General features: G+C 36.3%; 2 protein-coding genes across 2 annotated transcripts; both read right to left on the bottom strand.

The window, feature by feature from the left end:
- Positions 1–1,684: 1,684 nt before the first annotated feature.
- LOC120141304 (diacylglycerol O-acyltransferase 3-like) lies at positions 1,685–3,159 on the bottom strand. The gene is made up of 2 exons (XM_039156222.1): positions 2,731–3,159; positions 1,685–2,530 (listed from the first exon to the last, which is right to left on the bottom strand). The coding sequence occupies exons 1-2, from the start codon at positions 3,118–3,120 to the stop codon at positions 1,754–1,756; spliced, it is 1,167 nt and encodes a 388-aa protein (XP_039012153.1). The 5' UTR covers positions 3,121–3,159; the 3' UTR covers positions 1,685–1,753.
- A 1,951-nt stretch (positions 3,160–5,110) lies between these two features.
- LOC120141308 (ABC transporter B family member 4-like) lies at positions 5,111–10,412 on the bottom strand. The gene is made up of 12 exons (XM_039156228.1): positions 9,998–10,412; positions 9,868–9,922; positions 9,593–9,768; positions 9,255–9,476; positions 8,916–9,154; positions 8,303–8,828; positions 7,926–8,199; positions 6,829–7,703; positions 6,465–6,731; positions 6,112–6,375; positions 5,718–6,011; positions 5,111–5,650 (listed from the first exon to the last, which is right to left on the bottom strand). The coding sequence occupies exons 1-12, from the start codon at positions 10,331–10,333 to the stop codon at positions 5,285–5,287; spliced, it is 3,894 nt and encodes a 1,297-aa protein (XP_039012159.1). The 5' UTR covers positions 10,334–10,412; the 3' UTR covers positions 5,111–5,284.
- Between the last annotated feature and the right edge of the window lie 6,701 nt (positions 10,413–17,113).

Raw genomic sequence — 17,113 nt, 5'->3', positions numbered from 1 at the left:
CTGTAAATTTTCTCTCTTAGTAAAAGATCTGCAGCAGCCCGGAGACGTAAGCACAATTGGCTGAACTCCGTTATCAATTTTCGGGTATTATTTTTCCGCTTTTATTTCGCATTCTCACTAATCTGGTTATAGGGAAATTACTTGTACTCGGTTTATTTTTCTAACAGGGTCCTTTTTTATTTGAATTATAAAGGACTTGGAACCCTAACAATCTATCGACTCTTCTTAATCTCTCTCTTTCCTCTCCGTCTCTGTGTTGGGTTTTCGGTGCTTAAGCGAAGGGAGCACCAGAAATAGAGCAAATTGCCATTTTCATTGATCTTCTATGCTAGAATTTCTCATCAGATTTATAATACATTGGACGATTATGAGAAATTAAGGAATGCTATTAATCAGTTAGTTGAGGATGGGAAAACTTGCAAAATGCTTTATAGGGAATGAAAAGGTAATTTCTTTGACATTGTTGCATGTTGGATTTTGTTTTGTGCAGGGATTTCTGCTAATAAATATTTACATGTCTGCTTAAAAATAATTATCGTCACTCTTTACCTTTAATGAAAACTTATATAAGTTTGAAACTTTAGACCGAGTTAATAATTTAGGGATTATTTATTTACCTCTTAATAGAATTATTCATCGTTAAATGCTAAATCGTTCAACATTCAGCGCGTTTGTTTCGTAACTCTGAATGATTCAATGCTGACTGATTTAACAAAACAGAAGTACATTCTGAATGATTCAACATACAGTAGAAACTCTTTAAATTAATATTCGGTAAATTAATAAATTCTCTAAAATAATAAATTTATCCGGTCCCGACTTTGGCCAATGTAAAAAATTGAAAAACTCTATAAAATAATAAGATAATAATTTTTCGTGAGATCCCTTTATAATTTTCGGTCTCAAAAAAATCATAAATTAATAATTCATAGAAACTGAAAAAAATATATTACACTCTATGAAAGTATGATTCAATAGTTGTTTGTTATCCTTTAAAATTCAAGTCTATTTGGAGCTCATTATTAATTTAACTCATCTCTTACAACGTAATTCTAAAAGGCATAGACTAATTTGCCTAATTTGCCTTTTTGTTTAGTATGTACAATATAATTACTTAAAAACTCTTTAAATTAATAATTATTAATTTATCGATAAATTAATAACTCTCTAAATTAATAAATTTCTCCGGTCCTGACATTATTAATTTATAGAGTTTTAACTGTTGAAGTACATTCTGAATGATTCAGAACCAGTAAACAAACAGCATGTCACAACTAATTCATAGAGTCCTGAATCATTCAACATTTGAATTATTCAACACTCAATTATTCTGAAGTAAACAAACAGTATTCATGTTATTATTTGTCTTCCTGCAGAAAGAGAGTCCTATGCTCCAAGTCCATTACCTGGGGTAAAAAAAACAATTATCATTGAAACTGATTGCAAGAAACTAATCGAACAACTAAAGAACATGTTTGTGTGATGTTTTGAATGTCCCAACTAAAGAGAAGTCTCGTGTAATGTTTTGTTTAATGTTTTAAACGTGCAGTTAAATATAGTTTTCGGGTCATAGTTGTTGGCTCAATATTCACAGAACTAAAAATCTCAATCTGCATTTGACATTACTACTTGAAAGCAAAAGATTAAAGCATTTTTACATTTTCAGCTATAGATCCTATATCACATCAACTATAGTTCCTATTTCACACTAATTCATAACTATAATAATCAAAGAATGAAACAAAATGAAGACTCAAGATGAGAGCATCAAGCATTCATCATCTATGACCTTGCCCAGAAGATTTGCCACTATCAGATCAACATCTTGCAACCCAACGCCAGTGCATGTAGGATTAATCCCGAGCCTAACAGAGTCTTCATTGATTCTTGAAGCAGTTTCGCTTTGGGTGTTTGAGACCCTCACATTTGGAGCGGTCCTGCACTTCCCCATGCATTTGCAGGCAACAACGGTGCCTTCTGCTCCGACTTTCTTTTCGAACTCTTCCAACAATGCAGGAGCTCCCAGCTTCTTGCACTTGCCACCCATGCAAACTTCAATCTTCTTGGTTGATGTCCCTTCCAAGCAATTTGAGCTGCTGCAACATTCACCATCGAAACCGATACGAGGAACTCGAACTCGAATCTGGGGGCTCGAATCCGAGTTTTCTAGCTCCAAAAGAGAGCCAGCTAATGCTGATTCCTCTGCCACCGTTGATGCTCCTGTTTCTATTTCCTCTGGTCGTTTCAAGGTATTGTTGGTCGGTGGCTCTATCTCCTCTGGTCGTTTGAAGGTATTGTTGTTCGGTGGCCCTATCACTTGGGATGGTTTCAAAGCATTGCTTCTCAGGGCTTTCATATCAACTACCTCCCCACATTCGCTTTCACCTGACTCGGAGGAAGAAGATGATGATGATTCTGATTTCCCCAAAGTTGCTTTGAGCTGGGCTCGTTCCTCTTTCAATTTCCTCTTTAACTCCTTTTGTTCTGATTTCAACTTTTGCAGTTGTTCCGACAAAACATCACTTGCTTCCTGAAAAAAAAAGACAATATATAAGGTTTCGAATTCATTTCAATATCGTCACAAAAGCCCTAATTCGATTTTATAAACAATTTTCATAGAAAGGATCAGAGTTCAGTTAAAGTCAATTAGAGAGGAAGTAAATTATTTTACAGGTCACGAACCAGATCAAACCGATAACAAAAACAGAAACGGAAAATCAATCTCTTTACCTGAATCATCGTCACGTTAACTTCAGCGGCCAATCCGATCCTAATATCCTCACCTGAAGCAATCTCAGGAAGCATGGACAAGTCCTTAGACAATCTCTTCATAAGCTTCAACTTCTTCTTGACTCTACTAATCTCGGAGCTTTTTCCCTTGTCTTTCTTCGTGGCGACGCCTCCACCACAACCATCACTCCTCGGCGATACATAATACTGTATATGCCCTGAATCAGAAAACTGGAAACTCAGTCTCCTGCAAGAATTAACCCTCGGCCTAACTGAAACCCTGGAACCTCCAACACCAAGATTCAAGTCCCCGGTATACCGTCGGCAGGAATCAAACCTTGCCGCCGGCAACCTTGAAACCGTCCTGCAAACAATGCGAGAGGTCTCCATGGCGTGAATCCGATGGTACTGATACTCGTTTAAATTTGAAAAAAGATGGAATTGAATTGAAGGAAAAGCAATTTCATATATTGAAATATACGTTCCTTCAACGGTTTCTGTTTCCTGGAAGGGAAGTAATAGTATACGTGTCAAGCTATTAACGGTTGGATTAAATCTAAAGATGACGTGGAAGGGTTATTGCGCTTGGCGGTGGCGCGCTCGTGAGGAATTCGGTTTGCCACGCTCCTACCTACACTTTGACATGCGTTTCTTTTGAATATAAGCTGTTCGATAACTTCATCCAATTAAAGACGGTTTGGATTTTGCCACCTCATCGATACTTTCTGCTGAGTGGCAGTACATTGTCTCTTTTTTTATACGTAAGCGTAACCGAGCACCTCGTGTCCTTATTGGGAGATAACTGAGAAATAGTAAAAAGAGACGGCCAAGGAAAACTGGCAACGAATTTTTGGAGAATAATTTTAGATAAATACTACTAATCAATTTCTATTTGGGTCTTAAATAATTTCGTACTACTCCATTTTCTAAAAAACATTCCTTCTAATATAAAATAATTTAATTGCAACTAAATTATAATAATTATTCGACTATCCACGAACCAATAACGAGTATCTTTTTTTATTATTATTAATATGTGGTAAGTACAAATAATATATGTTCAAAGATAATTCTTAATCTCTCGATATTGAGCTCTCACGACTCTGACATCTATGGTGCTCGAATTTGAGACATTAAAATAGGTGTCCAACTTTTTCTCAATTACCATTTTAAGTGTTCGGACGTTAATCTCTATTAAGTGACATGTGTCATATTCTGGTAATTTTGAAAAAAAAATTTGAAGTAAAAAATAAAAAATAAAAACTTAAAAGTTTTCAAATCTTAAAAAAAACCCAGTCCGACAGTCTAATCTTTTATTAGATGTATTCATTAATTTTCAGTCTATTAATTAATTAATCTCATTTAATGATGTAGAGATGAAAATTCCCAAATATTAAGATTTAAACCCTTCATTTAAAATGTTAAGTTTTAAACCCTTAACTACAATTTACCTCTCCGTCCACTTGAAAAAAACACCCGAATGAGATATGAAAATTTCTGTGGGGAAGAGTGAGAAATAGGGTTGTGCCGGAAGTTGGTTCCGAATTCAATCTATTATATATATATTAAACAATACAATTTGTCACTGTACACATAGCATCCGACCTTAGCTCAGTTGGTAGAGCGGAGGACTGTAGTAGGAGATCATTCTATCTGAAATCCTTAGGTCGCTGGTTTGAATTTTTTTTTTTTACAAAATGTCTAGCCGTTGCTGATTTTGCCCGCTTCCACTTTGTCCTCCCACCAAACCATACAGCCAATGCGTAACTGCAGAAGGACATCAAGTAAGAATTTCCCAACCTGCAAAAATAAAGCAAGGCATCTCCATTATTACACAGACAAGATGAATGAAACTTAGTACAAGGCATACTGTACGAGAACAGCGTCACCAGACATTCTCCCGATAACCTCTCCCGTGTTTGTTTCCCATAAATGAAAGCAGAAACCTGAATTTCAAGGGAGTGCTCATATGTCATGATCACTGACTGATCGTAGCAATTTCTTTTTCTGGATGCCGTGAAGGAAAAAAATGGTGTCCATCTAGAATAATGATATTTGAAAGCCTACAGCTTTGTTTTTGTTCAAACTGCTCGAATTTATCCTAACATATGTTTAGGTAAATTGCTCTGGCCAATGGCCATCGTCCTGCATCATCATTAAAAAAATTCAGTAGATGCACTAACTTCACTTTGTTTAATATTTCCAATACTATAACATCAATTTCAACTCTTTCTTGCCTAAGAAGTATCGTATTAATAAACAAAAAAAAAAGCTACGCCATCATTTTCATAGTTTCAGAGTAGGATTCAAAGGAACAAACAAACAATGAGTCACTGGTGATGTTTGATGAAAACAGCATTCTGCCTCTGGGTATTAATATATTATTATCTGCGTGGAATATTCTATGAAAAAATCATCTGGGAAATCCTAAGAACAGTCCAAAGAGTAAGCTTCACAAGGCTGAGCTGAACTCTTTTGCATCATCTTTCAAGGGTGATATTGTGTAAGTATAGAATTTCGACTCTCAACATTTGTAACTAATCCTATTCTTATATTACGGAATTTGTGAAGTGGAAGCAGTCGTGTGAAGTGCAACTAAGGAAGCATAGAAACCGTCTTTGATGTTTATCAAAGTGTCATGCTTTCCTTTCTCTACGATAACTCCGTTCTTAACGACGGCGATAACATCCGCGTTCTTGATTGTGGATAGCCTATGAGCAACTACAACCGTTGTGCGGTCCACCATGACTTTATCTAGTGCATCCTGTACCACTTTCTCTGATTCAGCATCTAGTGCACTTGTGGCCTCGTCTAATAGCAGTATCTTCGGACTTTTAATGATGGCTCGTGCAATGGCTACACGTTGCTTCTGTCCTCCCGACAATTGAAGTCCTCGCTCTCCCACAATAGTATCATAACCCTGGATTATAGGTGGAAAGATCAGTAACCAATCATTAGTCAATCATATCTGCCAACATGTATCTAACCTGTTGTAATGCACTGATGAAGTTGTTAGCATTGGACAACTCTGATGCAGCTACAATTTCTGCCTCAGTCGCATTTCCTCCTTTTCCATATGCAATGTTGGCACGGATTGTATCATTAAATAAAACAGGTTCCTGGCTCACAAGTCCCATCTGTTGCCTCAGCCATTTCAATTGGAGCGTTTGGATTTCGACTCCATCAAGAGTGATAACTCCAGAATCGGGATCGTAAAACCTCTGCAATAATGAGATTACTGTAGACTTCCCACTCCCACTTTCTCCAACCAGTGCAACCGTCTGAAAGAAACAAAAAGATTGATATTCGTATGACATTAGTCTGTACAATTATGTTGATAAGTGAAGTATTTGTGAGTTCGATATAGAAAAGGATGAATACCTTGCCAGAATGAATAGACAAACTTAAGTCCTGGAAGATTTGAATATCTGGCCTTGACGGATACTTAAAACTCACATGACGAAGCTCAATATCTCCCTTTACATTTTCTAGTGTCCTCCCAGACTCGTCACTTGGGTCTATCTTAGACTTACGGTCAACAATCGCAAATATGGAAGCAGCGGCGATCTTGGCTTTGTTAGAGTCAGGAGCGAAAGAGCTTGTTTGAGAAATTCCAACAGCTGCCATCGTTAAAGCTAAGAAAACCTGTGAAATAGATAGCAGTCTCAGTATGGTAGGGACAAACAAAGGAAATATTATGCCTTGAGAAAAAGGTCCAAGGATGTCGAACTCACTCGAAAAACATCTGTAAAAGTCGTATAGCCATGCTCAACAAGTTGAGCTCCTGCATAGAAACTTGTCGCATAAACGGAAAACAAAAAGAAGAAAGAAAGTCCGTATCCCGTTCCACTGATCAAACCCTGCCTTAACCCTGTTTTTATAGGAGCCTCACATTTCTTTTTATAGAGTTGCATTACCTTTTCCTCTGCACAAAAGGACGCAACCGTTCTTATACTCCCAACTGCATCATTAGCAACTTGGCTAGCTTCCTCGTACATCATCTGCAATCAATTTATATTTAAATACTTAAAACAATATTATTCTTAAAAACATTACTTTTTTATTTTTTACAATTATTGAAGTAATATTCGAGCTTACTTTTGCATCTGCACTAAATCCCTTCATGAATTTCGCTTGAATATATCCATTTACCCCTACTAGAGGGATTAGTGCTAAGATAATAAATGCCATCTGCCAACTTGCAATGAAAGCAATGACCACACCAGCCACGGCTGATGCTAAGCTTGAGACCAGCTGAGCTAGTGCATCTCCAACCAGGGCACGTATTGAGGCTGCATCTGCTGAGAGCCTTGCGCCGATTGAACCACTTGAATTCTGGGGTTCATCAAACCAACCAACTTCCATGCGGACCACTTTCTCAAAACATGTTGATCTGATTCGTTGGATTAATTTACATCCAGCAACAGAAAAGAAGTATGATCGAATTGGATATATAAAGAATGATGCCATGCCAAGGGCCAAAAATATCAGTGCCCAGAATCTTGAATCTTTCTTCAATTCATCATGTGGTTCATAAAATGTTTTGATCATACTGGAAATAAGGATTCCAAAAACCGGAAGTATCACACCATTGGCAGCCGCAAACATTGTTCCAATTAAGATCACGAAAATCTCCGGCTTGTTGAGGTAAGCAAGCCGGAGGAGGGAAACCTCTGGAGCCTGTTTCGATGGTGGTCCATCATGGCCTTCCGTATCTAACATTGCAGGATCAGTGACATTCATTTCAGTAGGTAAACCAAAAGGAGTGGAGAAAGAATTGCGGCTGCTGCTATTTCTAGATGATCCCTTGCTGATTGATCGCTTCAATGATCTTCTTAGGCTTGACTGTCTAAACGATTCTGGAGTAACGTCTGATACATCTGCAACCTGTTCCGGACGTTTATTTACTTCTTGTAAACGAATAAGCTGAGAGTAAGCTCCCTCAGGATCCTTGAGTAGTTCTGAATGTGACCCTGCACAATTCGAAGAGATGTTATCATCTATGAGAACGATGAAAATCTGCATATATTTGGAATATCGAAATACAAACATCTGGAAAATACAACAATATGCGGGGAAAAACATGGTTTAGTTAGTCGAATAAAAGTACATCCCATTGATAACATGCATGTGTTAGATAAAGCCATTTACGATCAAGTTACAAACTTTCAAAAAAGATATAAGTTATAACGTACCTTTTTCAACCATCTTTCCTTGATGAATTACAGCAATGGTATCTGCATTTCTAATGGTACTCAAACGATGAGCGACGATGACAGTAGTCCTATTGCCCATTATCCTGTCCAACGCCTCTTGCACAACTCTTTCAGATTCTGCATCGAGTGCACTTGTAGCTTCGTCTAAAAGTAAAATCCGAGGATTCTTCAAAATTGCTCTTGCAATTGCCACTCGTTGCTTCTGTCCGCCAGAAAGCTGAGTTCCATGCTCTCCAACCATGGTATCTAGTCCCTATGAATAGTGCCCAAAATTTCAAAAGTAAATCAAAGTGTACACTCTAAAAATAAAAGTACCCGAGATATAAAGTACAACTAATTGGACGATAAATAAAAACCTGAGGTAGTTTATCAATGAACTTAGCAGCATTTGCAAGATCAGCTGCAGCTCTAATCTCTTCTGTGGTTGCACCTTCTTTTCCATATGCAATATTATCCCTTATGCTTGACGTAAACAACACTGGTTCCTGGCTAACAAGACCAATCTTTCCTCGTATCCATCTAAGCTGGAACTCCTTGAGATTAATGCCATCAATAAGAACCTCACCGGCTTGTGGATCATAAAATCTCTCTATCAGACTGATCGCAGTTGATTTCCCACTTCCACTTTGTCCAACCAAAGCAACTGTTGTGCCACTCAGAATAGAAAGAGTGAATCCACTGAAAATTTGCTCCTCTGGTCTGGCAGGGTAGCTGAAATAAATATCCCTCAGTTCTAAATCACCGCGAATGTCCTCCAAAACTTTACCACTTGTGTCGTAGGCATCAATCTCAGGTTTCCTTTTGATGGTCTCAAACATCTTAAACGCTGCAGCTTGACCAGCAGCGAATGCAGACATGCAAGGAGATGCCTGACCCAGGGACCTAAAACATACGTAATACCAATGAATTTAACCTCTTAAGCAAATATAACACAGTAGAAGATGGAGAAAATTCAAATTTTAAACTCACATGGAACCGGTTAATATGGCCATAATCACATTAAGTACTTGACCGCCAGTGTACCCTTTCTCCAAAATCATCTTCCCACCAAACCAGACAGCCAAAGCATAACTGCAGAATATAATTAGCATAACTAAGCCAACACCTAATCCAGCAGCAGTACCTTCCTGGATGCCTGATTTATAAGCTGTAATAAGTGACTTGTTGTAATTGTTTATGGCTTGCTTCTCTCCAGTAAATGACGCAACCTGGAATCAGATCAAATGATTGGTCATATATATATATACATTCACCAAATAAGAAAAAGTAAAAATTGATGACGGCAAATAATTTTGAGAGGGAACTTACAGTTCGAATTGAACCAATTGTTTGTTCAACTACAGTAGCGGCTTTAGCATAAGCATTTTGTCCACGAGTTGCCATCTTGGATATTGTAATGGCTATAGTTCCACCAGATAATACAAGTAGAGGGATAGCAGATAACATGACTAGGGTAAGAAGCCATCCTTTGACAAAGGCTATAACAAAGCCTCCAAGGAAAGTGGATATCAATTGTGAAAACTTCCCAACCTGGGTAAAAGTAGGTGAATGAACCATGATTTCCATGAAAATATTTTACTTAACAAGGATTTTAAACGTCCGAGTCACAACTCAGGACTTGAGACGACGATAATATAGTTGTATACCTTTTCACCCATAGCATCCTGTATGAGAACAGTGTCCCCAGACATTCTCCCAATAACTTCCCCTGTGTTTGTTTCCACATCAAAGAATCCAACATCTTGCCTCAATATCGTTTTCAAGTACATGCCCCGTATTCGTGCAGCCTGTCTCTCGCCTGTGATCATCCAGCAAGTCACCTCTGAGAAAATAACAAAATCCAAGCTTTTCAGTACGAGTGCAATACCACATGAAGTAACAAAACGTCAAGCAATGTGATTTAAATGAGATGTTTTCTTACGAAGAAACGCCGCTACGGCAGCCCCCATCGCCAGGTAAACAAATCTCAAAGAAACCTAAGATTTTTCAAGAATTCAGTTAATAATCCCTATGTGAGACAATCATGAAAATCTTAAAAGCTAAGTTCATACCTTGGACACTTCTTCAATCACGTTGCCATTGCTCTGGTTTTTCCCAAAAGAATCAATGAGATTCCCAAACAAGATTGTCATGAGGGGCATAGATAGACCATTCCCAGCCGCAGCAATTGTGCCGGTGATCATTAACAAGATATCCTTAGAGTCTGCAAATGAAAACAGCTTGTAAAATGGAACCGTGTTAGCTTTCCCATCTCCTTTGCTCCTTTCAGGATCTTGATTTTCTCCATTCACTCCAGAGCCTTTCTCTGTCTCTTCCTGCCCATTTGATGCGCTGGCTTCATGCAAGTCGGTATCTTTATCACCATTGAAACCATTCTCGGAGGCCATTGATCGGCTCCCAAGCTATATTACTTTGATACTCAACAACTTCAGAAATCTATAGGATTTACTATATTGTAGCTGCAGCAAACAAATAAAAATTAATTGGTCAAACTCAGAAACCTTAGATGTGAAGTAAGATTGTTCTATCATGAAAATGAATGAAGAAAATAAGTTTAAAAGAGAACCATTTGATCATAAACCAAACCCAGATACCCTCCCAACTCACCGTAAAAGAAGAACACGGAATAATGAAAATAAGAGAGTTTAAATGAAACACTCCCAAGGATTTGGAGTTTAAAAGCATACACACACACACATATATATATATATATATATATATATATATATATATATATATATATATATATATCTGCTGATTGGGGAGTTTTTTTTGCCTTACGCAGCAAGCGTTTTCGCATGTAAAAAACTATTATTCAATCAAAACCTTGGTTGCAATGATGCATTCATATCCCATTTGTTTTTTTCCTTTGCTCCAAACAATACTGTAATGCCATAAAATCTAAGATTGCTGGCCTGGAGTTTGAGACTTACCGCTGAAAAAGACGATCATAATAAAATTGCCGAAGGGATAAAAATACAAAGAAAAAGGCAAAGACTAAAACCAAGACTTTGCAGGCAAAAGCATCTCTTTTGAAGTGACCGTATCGACTGAGATTTCGCTTCATTTTATATAGAATCCTGTATTATTCGCCACCCCTCTCTTTAATACCTTGTTATCTCAAATAAGAAAAAAAAATTATGAACTTGATATTCAAAAAAATAAAATAAACTCGGGAAATAGAGATTTTCATTCATTAATAAATCAAGCATTTATTAATTTAAAAAAAATAAAATTTACGATTCATTATTTGAAATTTATGATTTTTTTTCTCGATAAAACGATATCTTGACTTATCTTCTAATTTAATTGAATAGAGTTGCGACATGCAAATATATTTAAATATATTAAATACTCTTTATATGAATTTTATTTAATTATAAACGTCTAAATTACTATTGTTAAACAGAAAGAATAAACCAAAAGGTTTAACCCTAATATATATATATCTATTACTTGTATTTTTTCTATATAAGTAAAGGGTTAGAATAACTTTTGAACCTGCTAGTATCTTTATATACCATAGAATATGTGAACGATGTTTTTTTAAATTGCTTGATATATAATTTATTGATTAATTAATATAAATTTAAATATTATTAAGTGATTTAGATGTCTTTTTTAATGCAAGATTTTGATGTCTTTTATATGAATGATGTTTTCGTAAGTAATAAATGAGTGAATTTAGATATGTTTTTAGGAATATCCTTTTTTTTTTTTATAAAACGATGGATTGTCAATTATTTTTCTAAAGCATCTTAAAATAATTCAATTAAACGTTGAGAACTCAAATATATCCATTTTAGTAAAGACAACGTAGTAAAAAATTCTATACGAGTCAAATACGAATTCTTTTAATAATTATAAATTTTAATTTATTATTTGTAATTAAGTTCATATTAGAACTCCTTAAATGTATTTTAGATAAGTTAGAGTTAGATTTAATATTTATTTGTATTTTATTAAGTGATATTATATAAGTTGGAATTTGTTTTTTAAAGTTTTGTAATTTAATTCAAATATGTTTCTAGGAATTTTACTCAATTTTTAAGTTTTTTGTAGTGTATAAATAAACTCCTCTCGTATATAAAACAATCAAATTCAGGAATAAGTCATTATTATTGTTTTCAAAGTTGTTCCGCATAGTTGTTTTATTTGTTAAAGATTTATATCTTAGACTACGGGTGTCCAATTGTGTTACCATTAGTATTTAGCCTACTTTCCCGCTGTGAAGATTTGTTAAATATTTTCCACCCAGTTGATTGAAAACTTAAAAAAGAAAAGAAAACCCAGAAACAGATGATGCAATGCAATCCACAAGGGAAAGCTTGTTGAAAAACTCCACCACCATCGATGTCACCCATGATGCATGCCTACAAACATCATTATTTTTTTTACAAACTTACCACCCGGATTGTAGCCCCTCCTATTCTTGCTTCAGACTTCGTTGCATTAGAATAATCATTCAGCTAATTATTAAAAATAATTGGTATAATATCAAAACTAGCCCCTAACGCTTACCAAAATGATCATTTTGCCCCTTATTCCTTTTTTGGAGCATTTTGATCACAATGTTTCATTTTGGGGAGGAAACCCCCTATACATAGAAACCGTTAGTTAACACACGATTACCGTTTTAAAGTATGAGCTTTTTTATCTTAAAACAAACGTTGGGGGTCAAAATACTCTATAAAAAAAAAGGTCAAAGTAATTGTTCTATCAAATATGAATGATTTTTTTTTGTCTTAAAATGAAATATTAGGAACTAAAATGATTATCTTAGTAAATGCTGGGAAGCTAATTTTAATATTATGCGAATATATATATATATATATATATTCAACACTTTGACGTAAGATGTGTAAGGTTGTTTACGTTTTATGAAAATGAAAATATAATATATATTGGAAGTGCAAGACAAAAACAAAATCCAAAAAAATACATTATGTATAATATCTCTTTATAAACAGTAGGTTAAAGGTTTGTCTAAGTAATCTGGGATATATATATCTTTTAAATACCTCTTTGTTTTTCCGATTCTTAATATTTTAAACATGCTTTCTATAATACATAAAATGAGAAATTTAATGTGATGAACCGATACAATACTAAAAAGAATTATGGAAAAATTAGTTAGTTTGTGGACAATGACATTGGAAGAATTCAATATTATATTTATGCAAGTTGTTGAAGCGAACAAATTTAACTCGTCCATCATTAACGATTTATTATTTTTAAATTGGATAGAGAGCTATGATTGGTGAGAAAGAAATCGTTGGCTAATGATCCTCTTATAGAGAGAACGTTGAGGAAGAAAAAGAAGTTTCCTTTCGCATTTTGTTGAGAGAGATTTATGGTAGTTATGTCTAATGGTGTCAGGTATAAGGTTATGATAACTAATAGCTATTCGTAGATTAGTAGACTAAATAGATTTGACAGTGAGATATTTGGATTACGCTCTATTAGGCTATTAGCAAACTTTAATAAATCTGTCAATAGTCCGTTTAAATGTCTTGATAATACATTTCAACTGATTTAAAAGTTTGTTGGAGACTCTTGTAAAAGGAAATATTGATATAAAGGTGATAGGGGAAGGGGATCCGAATGTATAACATTTGCAAATAAATAAAAGATAATGAGACACTTTCCTGTTCGATCTTTCAATGGAGAAATCTGTCTGGAGGGAGACCAGTTGCATGGATTTCAACTGCTTAATCCCTTGATTCTTTTCACTTTATTTTTATCTGTAAGCTCCTCTCTCTTGGTGTACTTTGTTTGTTATCGGCTTCCATTCTCATTGATTCAGATATGCTTCTCACTTCTCTAACCATTGCTATGACATCGTTAAGCTTGCTGACGGCTTAACCCACACCCACACCGGCTGCCCCTGCTGTAATCGCCATTGAAATTGTCACTGCATGCACTAAGTCTAGATGCACACATTACTGGAATCTTGACTGCCCTTGAAATTGAGTACGCTGCTGCTAATGTTGATGTTGCCTTTTCAATCAAACCAAGGACACAAATACACTTCTAAACTTTCCTCCACTAGTAGCTTTCCGGTCCATCCATATTACTCTAATCTTTTTAGTATCTTTGTATATGGAAACATATTTCCTGTTTGAAGTTGAAAAGTGGCGGTAAAGGCCGTTCATTTGGCAGGCGAGCATTAGGTTCTCGAAGCTCATAAAAAAGGGATGTGCACATACTTCCAGCTGTCATAGCACATGAGATTAGGGTTGATTATCACTAAAAACATAGATATTTTGGGGAGCTAAATTGGTAATAAAAGACTTTTGCATATTTGAAGATCACCAAACAAAAGATGGAGACATTAGTAACTCGCAGCTGTACAACGAAGACTTGGTGAGTATTGCAGCGAAGATCAATGGCTTCAGGAGGCATCCTTTTATGGAAAATCTAAAAACATATGTGTATCAATCAACCATTACATTTATGTTGCAAAGATGCAGTGTTACTAAAATCAAATATTTAGTTGAAAAGTTAAACTAATGGCAAGTTTCACTAAATTTGGGTCACAAGCTATATCAACACGAGTTTTCCACCCTTATCTGCGACAGTAACAACAGAAGCCACGTCATCTCTATCAAAATTTGTAACCCTGAAATAATCTTGAGAGCTCTTTGTTCATGGAAGTCTTTCAACATAGTTTCTTTTGATCTTGATAAAAGAGCTTTTATTGTAGTTACAGAAACTGTTTTTCTCAGAGGTTTACATGGTTTTGAGTGAGGAACCGTGTTGGAGATGTGTAACTGGTAGTGCCGTAGTGGCATGCTTGGTGCTGGAAATCCCGGGAGAATAGCTCCTCCTCCGAGACTTGATCACGTTGCCGTGAGCCTTCCCGGTGGAAGAATTCACTTCTTCGGCGGGCCTGTCACCGGTCTTCACTCTGCTTCCCAACCGACGGAAAACCAACATGGGATGCTGAATGTGCCTGGATTGCCACCTAGGTTTGCTTGGGGGCATAGTACTTGTGTTGTCGGTGGAACAAGGGCTATCTTACTCGGTGATCAAATAGACTAGGAGTGGATGCTAATCGAGCTCCAGTTGATAACACTACCGTAGGTTAACGGGAGTTAACGGTTAAAGGACTAAAACTGAATGAACTAATAACGTAAGAGATCAAAACAGTTCTTTTCTTAAACCGATGACCAAAATCAATCAGACCGAAAACATAAGGGACCATCTGTATGGTTATCCTTATATTTAATACAAGTTGATTTGCAAATACACAGCAAATGCTGCTGTTCCTTAATTGAAATACTCCGAAAGTTTCCCTTTTGTTTTCCTCGTAAATTTATAGACTCGACTGTAGTAAATTTAGCAAGATGATGTGCTGGTTTGATTTCCGTCAAGTTTATTATTGTTTCGATTCTAAGGCTATATCCGTTAAATTTATCTCTAATAAATTATATAGGACCATCAGAAATTCAATCATGAAGTTGTCATCATCTAAGGAATACGAGACACTAAATGAATAGTGGACATAGATGTTGTTTTTGAATGACGTCTCCGGAGATACACCATTTGGCATTTTATTTTGCACCTCGAAATTTCTTGTTACAGTAAATCGGAGTATGTCATCTACAAGCTCAAAGAAATGGGATGGAATATGATACGGCAATAGGATATTGTTGAAATTCAAAGCAGCAGCCGGCTGCTTGAATTGGGGGCTGCTTATTTTTTTATTATTTTGTAATAGAGTTAATTACAAAATTGAATTATTGAACTTTAGGGTATTTACAAAGATTAGTCCCTAAGTTTCAACTATAAATACTCTAGCTCATTTAGTTTCAAAATCATCCCAAAAATCATTTTTTTTCTCTCAATACTAGAGAGCTTTCTTGTGAGTAGTGAGTGTTTTGTAAACACCTGTAAAATTTCTCTCTTAGTAAAAGATCTGTAGCAGTCCGGAGACGTAAGCAAAATTAGCTGAACTCCGTTATCAATTTCGGGTATTATTTTTCCGCTTTTATTTCGCATTCTCACTAATCTGGTTATAGGAAAATTACTTGTACTCGGTTTATTTCCTAACAACTGGTAATCAGAGCTTTTGGTTGTGAATTTTGTCAATTTTTCTGCGAGGTTACTATTCATTACTATTCACGTGAATAGTAAATTTCGTGAATAGTGAAATTTCGGTCGGCGATACGAGTTTGTCGACGGTGGTGTTCTAATACACGGTGGTTCGCAAGAATTGTCAGAAACGATCCAAACGAAGCCAGATTCGAGTGGGAGCGATGGCTGCAGACGAAGGGAAGGTGAAAATTGAAAAGTTCGATGGTGCGGACTTTGGCTTTTGGAAGATGCAAATTGAAGATTTTCTGTACCAGAAAAATCTATATCAACCTCTTTCAGGAAAGCAACCAGAGGGCATGAAGAATGAAGACTGGGCTCTTCTCGACAGACAAGCCCTCAGAGTTATCCGACTGACGTTATCCCGCAATGTTGCTTTCAACATAGCAAAGGAAAAGACCACGGCGGGTCTTATGGCGGCTCTCTCCAGTATGTATGAGAAGCCATCGGCCTCAAACAAAGTTCATTTGATGAGGCGATTATTCAATTTGCGGATGACGGAAGGGGCATCGGTGGCACAACACCTAAATGAACTCAACACAATCACAACCCAGTTGAGTTCAGTGGAAATTGAATTCGATGATGAAGTTTGAGCTTTAATTCTCTTATCATCTCTACCAGACAGTTGGAATGCTACTGTTACAGCAGTCAGCAGTTCGTCGGGAAACAGCAAATTAAAATTCGATGATGTTCGGGACCTGGTATTGAGTGAAGAAATTCGACGGAGAGAATCGGGTGAAGCATCAACCTCCTCAGCCTTGCACACGGAGTCTAGAGGGAGAACTTCAGAAAGAAATTCAAATCATGGCAGATCAAAATCCAGAAGGGGCAAATCAAGAACATGAAATAAAGATTTTACCTGTTATAATTGTGGCAAGAAAGGTCACTTTAAAAGAGATTGTCGAGCACTGAAGAAAGATACCGGTGCACAGGAATCTGCCAACGTGACAGAGGAGACAGGTGATGCTATGATTCTAAGCATCAACAGTCCGATTGAATCATGGATCTTGGATTCAGAGACATCTTTCCACTCCACCCCATGCCAAGAAATCATGGAGAACTATGTCAGT

The sequence above is a fragment of the Hibiscus syriacus genome, unplaced genomic scaffold (assembly GCF_006381635.1).
Source record: "Hibiscus syriacus cultivar Baekdansim isolate YM2019G1 unplaced genomic scaffold, ASM638163v2 tig00110794_pilon, whole genome shotgun sequence".
In the NCBI taxonomy this organism is placed as follows: domain Eukaryota; kingdom Viridiplantae; phylum Streptophyta; class Magnoliopsida; order Malvales; family Malvaceae; genus Hibiscus; species Hibiscus syriacus.
Note: the sequence above shows the minus strand (reverse complement) of the source record. Positions and strands in the feature narration are given on the sequence as shown.

What these genes read in the sequence shown, in the direction of transcription:
- LOC120141304 (XM_039156222.1), bottom strand. Translation starts at nt 3,120, where the DNA reads ATGGAGACCTCTCGCATTGTTTGCAGGACGGTTTCAAGGTTGCCGGCG. An exon ending in TTAACGTGACGATGATTCAG is followed by an intron (nt 2,531 to 2,730) that starts GTAAAGAGATTG and finishes TTTTTTTTTCAG; the next exon opens with GAAGCAAGTGATGTTTTGTC.
- LOC120141308 (XM_039156228.1), bottom strand. Translation starts at nt 10,333, where the DNA reads ATGGCCTCCGAGAATGGTTTCAATGGTGATAAAGATACCGACTTGCAT. An exon ending in TGCCGTAGCGGCGTTTCTTC is followed by an intron (nt 9,769 to 9,867) that starts GTAAGAAAACAT and finishes TTATTTTCTCAG; the next exon opens with AGGTGACTTGCTGGATGATC. An exon ending in CAATTGGTTCAATTCGAACT is followed by an intron (nt 9,155 to 9,254) that starts GTAAGTTCCCTC and finishes ATCTGATTCCAG; the next exon opens with GTTGCGTCATTTACTGGAGA.